Source organism: Mastomys coucha, unplaced genomic scaffold, assembly GCF_008632895.1.
Source record: "Mastomys coucha isolate ucsf_1 unplaced genomic scaffold, UCSF_Mcou_1 pScaffold15, whole genome shotgun sequence".
In the NCBI taxonomy this organism is placed as follows: Eukaryota; Metazoa; Chordata; class Mammalia; order Rodentia; family Muridae; genus Mastomys; species Mastomys coucha.
In genome coordinates, this window is record NW_022196897.1 from 153,441,728 (window position 1) to 153,452,809 (window position 11,082).

The 11,082-nt window shown below is 48.6% G+C and overlaps 1 protein-coding gene across 3 annotated transcripts in view; it reads left to right on the top strand.

The window, feature by feature from the left end:
• Positions 1 to 2,629: 2,629 nt before the first annotated feature.
• Positions 2,630 to 11,082, top strand: part of Slc9a8 (solute carrier family 9 member A8) — a 56,737-nt gene continuing 48,284 nt past the window's right edge. The window contains exons 1-2 of one of the 3 annotated variants that reach the window (XM_031372825.1): positions 2,630 to 2,777; positions 5,396 to 5,574. In XM_031372825.1, coding sequence (XP_031228685.1) covers positions 2,764 to 2,777; positions 5,396 to 5,574 — 193 coding nt within the window. In that variant the 5' untranslated portion in view covers positions 2,630 to 2,763. The other 2 variants (XM_031372826.1, XM_031372824.1) reach the window with 2 other exon arrangements.

An 11,082-nucleotide genomic window follows, 5' to 3' on the forward strand; every position in this document is an offset into this window, starting at 1 on the left:
GACTCTATGAGTGCCCTCTGACTACCACATGCAGGCCCCACTATTTTTATTTTTATATTTTTCTATCGATGAGCATGGGGGTTTTGCCTGTGTGTATGCACATGCAGTACCAGCAAAGGCCAGAAGGCAGTGCCAAATCCCCTGGAACTGGAGTTACAGCTCCTTGCGAGCCACTAGGTGGTGCTGGTATTCGAACCCAGGTCCTCTGGAAGAGAGACCCGGGTTCTTAGGCACTGAGCCATCTCTCTAGCCCTTTGTTTATTATTACCACCCTTTGAGACAGGGTCTTTTATGTAGTCCTGGCTGGGTCTGGGGCTCCTTACGTAGGCCAGGCTGGCCTCAAAATCAAGAGATCCATCTGTCTCTACCTCTAGAGTACTGGGATTAAAGGTACATGCCACCACCCAGAAATTTTTTTAAAATTTCCATTTATTTGGTATGTGTGTCTTGGGATTTCTACGGCTTTGAGAAAACACCACAATCAAAACAACTTGGAGAGAAAGTGATTTATTTGGCTATACACTTCCACAGCACTGTTCATCATCAAAGGAAGTCAAGACAGGAACTCAAGCAGGGCAGGAACCAGGAGGCAGGAGCTGAAGCAGAGGCCATGGAAGGGTGCCGCTTACTGGCTTGCTCTCCATAGCCTGCTCAACCTGCTCTCTTATGGAACTCAGGTCCATCAGCCCAGGGATGGCCCCACGCACAATAGGCTGGGCCATTCTCCAAAAATCACCAATTTAAAAAATACCCTTCAGGGGCTGGCAAGATGGCTCAGCAGGTAAGAGCACTGATTGTTCTTCCAAAAGTCCTAAGTTCGGATCATAGCACCACATGGTGGCTCACAACCATCTGTAATGGGATTTGACACCAGAGCGAGCGGGGCAGGAGCAAGCAGAGGTCCTGAGTTCAATTCCCAGCAGCCACATGGTGGCTCACAACCATCTGTACAGCTACAGTGCACTCATACACATAAAATAAATAATCTTTTTAAAAAAAATACCCTACAGCAGGGTCTTATGGAGACATTTTCTCCATTGATGGTTTCTCTCTCTCTTAGATGATTCTAGCCTTTGCGAAGTTGACAAATAATCCAGCACAGCGGTGTGTGAACATGTCATATCCACGTGTGGAGGTCAAGGACAATTTGTAGGAGTCAGTTCTCCCCTACCATGTGTGTCACAGAAATTAAGCTAAGGTCGTTCGGCTGGAGGTATGAGCTGTTATCCAGAATCATCTCTACAGTCTTATTTTTAACACTCATATATGAAAATTTCTTTATGTGGGCAGACTTCTTGGCAAACATTAATTGTACTGGAATTTTTGTTCTCAGCTAGTGTGAGGTTTCCCTTGTTCATTTAATTTTATCTTGCCTTAATACCTGGCTTTCCTTGTTCCTTTGTATAGCCTCAACCCCACGAGGTACATCTTAGCATACAGTAGGTCTCTAACAGAGAACATGGGCCTGTTAGCTCAGCGGAAGGCCACCTGCCTGTCATGTGTTGCCTAGTTTCAGTGTCCGTGTCTCTTAATTAAGGTGGAACGTGAGGAAGACAGCTGATAACCTCGGACCTCCTAGTGTACCCCCACACACAGGTTAAAAAGAATTTGTTGGGCTGGAGAGATGGCTCAGCGGTTAAGAGCATTGACTGCTCTTCTGAAGGTCCTGAGTTCAAATCCCAGCAACCACATGGTGGCTCACAACCATCCCTACATAATGAAGTCTGACGACCTCTCCTAGTGCGTCTGAAGACAGCTACAGTGTACTTAGGTATAATAATAAATAAATCTTTAAAAGAAAAATAATCCCAGCACTTGGCAGGCAAAGGCAGGCGGATTTCTGAGTTCAAGTCCAGCCTGGTTTACAGAGTGAGTTCCAGGACAGCCAGGGCTACACAGAGAAACCCTGTCTCGAAAACAAACAAAAAGAAAAAAAGAAGAAGAAGAATTTGTTGGGGTGCTGAGATAGCTCAATGAGTAAAGGCGGTGCTGCCAACCCTTACTACCAGAGTTCAAGGCAAGGACCGACACAGCGGAAGAATGAAAGCCCTCAAGTTCTCCTGGATCTCATTTCCACGTATACCACACCAACCAATAAACCAACGGTAAATGCCCAACCTCTGTAGTCCTAGCTCTCAACTTTTTTTTTTTTTGGTTTTGGGTTTCTCTGTACACAGGACAGCCCTGGCTGTCCTCTGTAGACCAGGCTGGTCTCGAACTCAGAAATCCGCCTGCCTCTGCCTCCCAAGTGCTGGGATTAAAGGCGTGCGCCACCACCGCCTGGCCTAGCTCTCAACTTTTATACTGGCGTCGCAAAGGCCCTCTGTCTACTCTTCCCACCGCTGGGGAAACTGAGGCCAACTGGGAACGCGCCCCGAGGCTCCCTCCGCACAGCCGGCCCGGACGCCCAGAGAGACCTTCCTCCTCCGTTCTCAGCCCTGTGATCTCCAAGCGGGGCGGACGGCTTTGCTCACAGCTGAGTCACCCGGATCTCAAAAGTTCCCTCCAAACCCTTCCCGCCCGGGGGCCGGAACAAAGTCAGCCAGTCCCGAGGCCAGATGGCGCAACGGCCTGGCCGGAAAGAGCTTACACTACATCCCTGACGTCGTCCCCCCTCTCGGGCCACCGAGAGGACGGGGCAGAGGGTCGCCCCGGGAGGCCAAGCCCCGCCCCTGCCCGCAGCGGAAACCGGAAGCAGCCGCAGGCCCCGCTAGCCCTGCGGCGCCCAACTCTGTCGTCTCGGAAGCTCGCCGGACCGGGGAGATGGCGGCCGAGGAGTGAGTGCGCTGCTTCGGGGAGCGGAGGCGGCAGGGCCGGGCCGGGTCGGGCCGGCGGGCGACAGCGGGCCTCGGTGGAGTGGCGCGGGCCCACCTAGCCGGGGCTGGCGGGGGGCGGGATGAGGACTCGGGCCCTGCGGCCTCCCGGAGGTCAGATACGGATCACCACGCGCAGGCCTGTAGCGTAGCCTGGCGGAAGCCGCGAACGTCATCCCTTCTCGCAGTTTCCGGTTCTCTGCGGCTTCCCGGGCTCTCCTCTTTTCTCCAGGAAGTTCTCCTCCCATTGCCGCAAGCAGCCACCGGCATCCCCCGTAACCATCAGCAGCCTTCATCGTTCTTGTCTGTTCCTAGCGGGTTTCTTGCATTCATTAACTGCTAGTCGAGCGTTTCTCTCGGCCCTGGGCGTCAGGAGCCGCCCGCAGGGAGCCGCCATGATGTTTTAGTGGGAGACTTTGTGTACATAGGGTTGTGGACACAGGGTGTTTCCGGACACAGGGTTGTGGACACAGGGTGTTTTCAGACCCTGCCAAATGCTTGGAAGGAAATTGAGTAGCATGAGGGACGAGGAGCCCACCCTAGGGGGGAAAAAAAGACACCTTGTGGCCCCGCAACTTGAAATCTTAAGAGAGATGGGGAAGGTGACATGGTTAAAAGGTCCGAACCAAGAAGGGGGCTGTAGCGCAGTGGGTCCTCGGTTCACTCCCTAGTACTGCCAGAAAAGAGAAGAGAGAGAGTAGTACTTCAGAGCGGCAAGTGGTTGGCAGTGCTCCGAGCAACCGACACATAGGATGAGGTCCACTCCAGCTCTTGTTGGGTATGTGCTCCTGTTGGTTCATCTTCATACTTGGCAGGACACTGTCTGTTGTGGCGTGTTACAATTCTCTCTTTGAAATGAGCCCCCGAAAATTAACAGGGAACCCCTTCATTGATACTGAACTGTTACTCGGAGCATTACAGGTAGCTCCTGGCCACTCAGGCACGAAGTCATTAACTCTTGTTGTGTACCTGTACCATCCCAGACACTAACGCAGGCCTCAGCAGTACAAGATAAAAGAGATAATATAGAGCCAAGGGGTTTGAGGTGTGGGTTTGAAGCTTGGCCAGATTATGGGGTCCTGGAATGAGGCAGTGCTCTATGGTCACAACTCTGTCACTACTACACTAGTTTACAAACCTGACCTTGAGAGCATGAATGGACAGAAGCCATGGGTGGAGCGGTGTGTTCCAGAGCAGACAACCTGAGCCTTTGGAGATAGAAAAAGGGTTTGGTAGGGTAGGTTAGGGTATTCTGGGGAGAACAATTGGGCAGACTCAGCTGACTTCTTCAGTTTATGGATGTAATCCCAGTAGGGCTGAAATCTGACTGGTAGCTCCTTTGCCCACCATACCTGAGGTCCTGAGTTCAATCCCTACTTTAGTCAGACACACACACTGCACCCAAAATTCAAGGACAATGTAGACAGGCAAGTAAATAATATTGAACCTGGGGTGTGGGAGACTCCAGTTCCACCATAGGAATTTGTTTTTGTCTTGTTGTTTTCTTTTTGAGACAGGTTCATGTAGCCCACAGAACTGGTCTTGAACTCACTGTGTATCACTATGTAGGCCAGGGTGACCTTGGTCTTGAACTCTTAGCTTTCCTGCATCTGTCTCCCAAGTGCAGAGATTACAGGCATGGATTACCATACCCTGCAACCCTCATTAAATTTAAAAGGCAGACAGCATTCTCCTCCCTACAACCCCAGACAGGATTTCTCTGTGCAGACCTGGCTATCCTGGAACTTGCTCTGCTGGCCTCCAACTCAAAGAGATCTGCCTGCCTCTGCTTTTTTGAGTTAAAGGGTTAAAGGGTTAAAGACATGTTACCCATCCCCTCCCCCCTGCCTTTCTTCTTTTTCTGTTGTTTGTGATGGGGTGATTACCTCTAGAGTCTGGTGCCTACTGGGCAGGTGTTCTGTTCATTTATATAAGACAGGGTTTCACTGTGTGGCTCTGCTTGGCCTGGAACTCAACTTCAATAGGCTGCAGACTTGTTGGGATTAAGGCATGTACCGCTGTGCCCACCTCTTTTACTATGTGAGTGAGACCGAGGCTGGCATTGAGCTCACCAGCAAAGCTGCTAGGCTTTGCGCTTGTGACCCTCTTGCCTAGCCAATGGTTTCGAAACCGCAGGCTTTACGTTTTTCTTTGTTTAGCCTATGCTAACATATAGCTCAAGTTGGTGTTGTAGCTGAAAATGCCCTCGAACTCTCGATCCTTCTTCTCTGCCTCCTGGGTGCAGGGACTATAGGCCTGGGCCACACAACTAGTTTATACAGTACTGAAGCGCAAACCCAGGGCTTTCTGCAGGCACTGCCAGCTGAGCTGCATCCCTGGCCCTAGTCTTTTGTAACTCTTTTTCCATAGTCCTGACCCCTTTCTTCCTCTGGATGGATGACTGTAGTCAAAGATAATAGAAGTCACTGGTGTGCTATGTAGTCAGGAATTCTTCCCTCTTCAAGGCCAAACAGCAGTGTTTGCACCATCAGGGTTTTGCAGGATGCTCATTCAGTCAAGGTGCATGTTTTGATTCCTTGATCCTTTTCTTTATCTGAAGGCTACTTGTATATCTCCAACAGGTTCTCCAACTCAACCCATGAGAACTTCAACTTCACCCTTCACACTACCTTGGGTGTCACCACGAAGCTGGTGCTGCCAACACCTGCCAAGCCTATCCTTCCAGTGCAGACGGGAGAGCAGGCCCAGCAGGAGGAACAGTCAAGTGGCATGACCATTTTCTTCAGCCTTCTCGTCCTAGGTGAATAAGCCCTAGGTGTCTGTTACCTGTCAAGACTTCCTTTGCTTCCTGAAGTCAGGCCTAGCAGTTCCAAAAAAGCAATGTCTTAGCTTTTGAAAGAAAGAACTTTTTTTTTAAAGAGAGCATCATTCTCAAGTCCAGCCCTGACAGGCATGGAACTCACTCTGTAGACCAGGATGGCCTCAAACTCACAGAGATCCACCTGCCTCTACCTCCCATTTCCTGGGATTAAAGCTGTGTGCTACCACTGTCTGGCCAAGAAAGAGCCTTTGCTCTGTATGGTGTGGTGCCTTGTACTTGTAATCCCATTGGTGGATCCTGTGGACACTGACGAGTCAGTCTACCTTAGTAAGCTCCAGGACAACTAGAGGCCTATTTTGAAGAAGGTGGGAATAACAAGATGTCTTCAGGCCTCCAAAGCACTTACCTACACACTCAGTTTTTTAAAAACATAGCTGAAGCCACATAATTGCTTTAGGTTATCTAAGGATAAAAAAGCTTAGGGTATGTGTCTGAAGTCTGTGCTTCGTTGGACAGTAAAAGTACCACATTTACCAGTCTGCAGTTGAGACAGTGTCTCGGGGTGCTCGGGCTGGCTCTGAACTCATTAAGTAGCAGTTAGCCTCCCAAGTGCAGGGATTCTATGAGCATGTACCATCGCCCCTGGCCTTACTTACTATCTGCTTTTCTTTGGTAATCCCGGAGTCCTCTTTTGCATTAGACCTTTCTCAGGAGAGCAGAAGATAGAACTGGATTTTGAGTACCCCAGGTTGGCCTTGGTCTTGGTAGCTGAGGATACCTGAATTTCGATTTTCCCGCCTCAGTCATGCCATTGCTAAGACTACAGGAGTGGACCGCCATAGCCTGTTTGAGTATTTCTCTGATGTCTGTTAGGACTAGGTTTTGAAGGCATTAATTTTTTTTTTTTTGATCACATTTATATTCAGGGTAGAGTTAAAAGTAGTCAAAGAATTGGACACTGTAGTAATTAGTAATGACTGATTGCAATTAACTCATCTTTTATTTTTCTGAGACTGTCTCACTTTGTATAGTCCAGGTTGGCCTCAAACTCCCAACAGTCCACCCACGTCTCCTTCCTAGGGTTGGCTCAGCAGTGGGGGGCAGGTGCTACCACAACCTGCCTTTTGTTACAGCCCTACAACAGTGGGTCTTTCATCAGGTTTACATTTCTTTAGTGTATGAGGTTTTCTTTGAGAGTGTGGACCAAATGTTAGCTTGCTCTCTGGTGGCTCTGCTAGAGGCTGTGACAGGCATGCCCATGTGGCACACACCCCTTTCCTTTCCTTTCTGAGTAAAGACATTAGACTTGTAACCTGGTGAGCTTGAAGGCAGCTCAGCATGGCCTTTGGCTCTGGAGGAAGGCTTTTATCTTACTTAACCTTTCATTTAACCCTTGCTGAGCGGAGCTATGACTCCACAGGAAACAGTGAGTCAGAACAGTAAACCCCGTCTGGCACCAAGGTTCCTTTTAGTGAGCTCCACACCTCCAAACAAGTGTGGCTGCTGCTTTTCTGCTTTTCTTTTTCTTCCCAGGAGTAAATGAAGAACTGTTTTCTATAGTGGACAGGAGAGCTCCACACCTAAGGCCATCATTGGAGAGGCCAGGGCAGGCGAGGCGCTTGCTGCCAAGCCTTGTGGTCTGAGTTCAATCCCCGGGGCCGGCATAGAGGAAGGAAAGGCCCAGTCTTCTGACCTCCACTTGCCTGTCATGGCGCGCACTCCCTTCCCATTTACAAACTAAACATGAATAGAAATAGAAACTCGAGAATGCCGTTTTCCTTAAGTGTGTATAAATTGAATTTGGCTTACATGGGGTCTTGGACCTTGCTTTCTCACTGTGCGAGGGGCTTAGTAAAGAAACTGCTGAAATGGCTGCTCCACTGGGAGATCTGGAAGAGTCCATAGCAGAGAGAAGTGGACTAGACATGGCCGGGGCTATCTGCCAGAGAGGCAAGGGAGCAGAGGGTGAGTACTGTAAGGAGGGAAGGGCCAGAGGACTAGCCCGGACTGTGATATAAAACCCTAGGTATGTGTCAGTGTAGTGCCATGTGTCCCTTCTGCCAGAGGCAAGGGAAACAACTCCTTTTGGGAACTAAGAACCTATTCCACAAGTCCCCAAGGAAAGCTGGCTCTTATCTAACCACCACAAGTCCATCTATAGTCAAGCTCGAGCCCATTTCTGAACATGAACTACCTGAGACCTGACGTTACAGCCTTTGTTGATGATAAGGGGGAAAGAAAGAGCTGAGTGCTTCAGTGCAGGGGCCAGAGAGGCTGGAACGGAGGGGACAGGCAATGGCAGGCGATGGGGGGGTCCCATCAGAAGCACCTGGTTCCTTGATAGAGCCTGAAGACACCGAGTGATCACACTGGCTGGGCTGATTCACACTGGGGAGTCATTTACATCTGCTTTGAAAGCAGGTCCAGGCCTCAGATTTTGAAGCAGGACCACTTGGGACTGGCAGTGTAGAGGCAGCTTTGCAGTCGTGTGCTGCCTGCAGCTGAGAGGGAATCTGCTGGACTGGTACAGACTAGGGAGATGTTAGCATGACCGCCATTTGACATTCTCACTGTAGGACAAGCAGTTAACAAGTACCTGTGAACAGTTGGAGTGGACTCACACCAGTGTTCACGTGGTAGAAGCATGAGTGTTCATCTTCCTGTCTGGGAAGAGAGCAGGGGAACGAGTCTGAGGCCCCAAGTGGTTCTGGGTAAAACCGTGCATACTCTCCTCTGCCTAGAGGGCTGGCTGGACATAGATGGGACAGAGGACAGAGGTGCTTTCACTATAGTGAGAAGCATTTTTGAGTCTGTGTTTAGAAAATAACAGGAAAACTTTGGAGCCTGTGACCATGGTAACTCACTTTAAAGTTTTAGTAGTAGCCAATGCTTTTGTAACCAAATCTGATTAATAGTTAAAGTTAGATCATCAGAATCACAGAGCGAGCTTGGCAGCCTTAACAGCATACAGATCCTCTTTAAGTCTCATTTTCTCTGACCTTCACAACTGCATTCATACACCTTAAGTTACTTTCTTAGACCATAACAACTTACGTAAACTTTAAGCTCTTCTGTGGAAACAGCCCAGCATTTACTATAAGATAGAGTTGCTAGATAACAGAGAGCAACCACTGAAAAGCAATTTCCCTTTTCACACAGGAAACTAATGCAGGCTGGCAGTGATTGTGTCTCAAAGCTTTTTTATGTAAGAGATCCAGGTAATTTAATCTTTTTAAAAGGTTTTAAATTCATATCATCAGCAAGCCACATGTCCATCTTTTGCTTCCAAAGTTACTGTAAAGCCAGATTGTTTTAAAAGTGAAAGCAGACTTAGTTTAGTGGACGGATCAGGCAGTGGAGCCTTGAGGAAGGGGCTAAGGGCTGGCTGCTGCTGGAGTACTGACTGATAGAGCTAGGGTTTGCCGCCAGTATCATTAGATCTGAGTAGGAAGTATAGACCAAATGTTCTGTGTATTAGTTAAAATGACAAATACTAACCTGTGACCTAGGCAGCCTGGGATTCTCCAGGGTGTATTAGTTAAAATGACAAACACTAACCTGCCGCCTGGGCAGCCTGGGATCCTCCAGGGTGGGCTCCATGGCTTCTTGGGGAGCACAGGTCAGTCTTCTGCTGCCACACAAGGCAGCATTAGTCTTTTGCTATCAGACCCAGAAAACCCAGAGAGGTTTCCTGTGCAGGAGGAACTTGGGGGATTGGCCTACTTTGGTGTGACAGGGTAGAGTCGTCTACCCAGTAGTGGCCGTAGTTTAGGCAGGGCCTTGACAGTAATTGGGGCATGGGGCAGTTCTTTGCCCATTGATCAGTGACACCATACTCAAAGCAGATCTAGATGGACACTTCTTTGGAGATCACCCAGGACTGTCTTTCAGGGGAAGCTTTTTCATTAAACACAGTAAATGCTCTAGTCAGTAGATCTTTCTGAAGGACTTGTGGGCCACCATGAAGTCTATTAAGTTTTTTTTTTTTTAAAGATTTATTTATTTATTATATGTAAATACACTGTAGCTGTCTTCAGCTACACCAGAAGAGAGTATCAGATCTCATTACGGATGGTTATGAGCCACCATGTGGTTGCTGGGATTTGAACTCAGGACCTTCAGAAGAGCAGTCAGTGCTCTTAACCGTTGAGTCATCTCTCCAGTCCACGAATTACATTTATACTTAACATGACTATAAGCATAGTTCTGAGAAATTTGAAGAATTTGATCATTTATAATCTGATCATTAACTTGCATGTCTTAGTTCTCTTTAACAGTTTGCAACATTAGTGCCTCTTATGAGTTTAGGATTTTACAGTTTTATCCCTGCTAAGCTTGAACCTTAAATTTTTGAATTGAGAATTTAAACAAAGATCCTTTAGCATCAAATGAAACTGTAAACTATAAATACAGTCCACAGAGAAACCAGGAACCTTATTTTACTGGTCTTTTCATAATATGTCTTTATAAACTATCACAGTTTCTTGCATGACTCGGTTTATCCAAATAGCTAAATTTAACAAAGTTAGCAAAGACAAGCATTGTAGACATAGATCTTCAAGTCAGTTTCTGGCTTGGATGAACGTTAGGAATTCATAAACCATATTTAACATTCCTTTTTCTTTTTTTTAAAGATTTATATATTTTATTTATAAAATACACCAGAGGAGGGCATCAGATCCTATTGGATGGTTGTGAGCCACCACGTGGTTGCTGGGAATTGAACTCAGGACCTCTGGAAGAAGTCAGTGCTCTTAACTGCTGAGCCATCTCTCCAGCCCCCACATATGTTCTTTATTAAGAGTTTTTTAGAAGCCTGGTGTTGAACACAGCAAAGACATAAGTGGTTATGCATACATTTCTAAGTCATTTTCTGTTAGCCTGATGGCTTAGGGTTTCTGTTGCTTCAAAGAAACACCATGACCAAAAAGTAAGCTGTGGAGGAAAGGGTCTGTTTATTTTCTTACATTCCCATATTGCTGATCATCATGGAAGGAGGTCAGGGCAGGAACTCAAGCAGGGCAGAGTTGTGGAGGCAGGAGCTGGTGCAGACAGAGGCCATGGAGGCAGGAGCTGGTGCAGACAGAGGCCATGGAGGCAGGAGCTGGTGCAGAAAGAGGCCGTGGAGGCAGGAGCTGGTGCAGACAGAGGCCGTGGAGGCAGGAGCTGGTGCAGACAGAGGCCGTGGAGGCAGGAGCTGGTGCAGACAGAGGCCGTGGAGGTAGGAGCTGGTGCAGACAGAGGCCGTGGAGGCAGGAGCTGGTGCAGACAGAGGCCGTGGAGGCAGGAGCTGGTGCAGACAGAGGCCGTGGAGGTAGGAGCTGGTGCAGACAGAGGCCGTGGAGGCAGGAGCTGGTGCAGACAGAGGCTGTGGAGGCAGGAGCTGGTGGAGGCAGGAGCTGGTGCAGACAGAGGCCGCGGAGGCAGGAGCTGGTGCAGACAGAGGCCGTGGAGGCAGGAGCTGGTGGAGGCAGGAGCTGGTGCAGA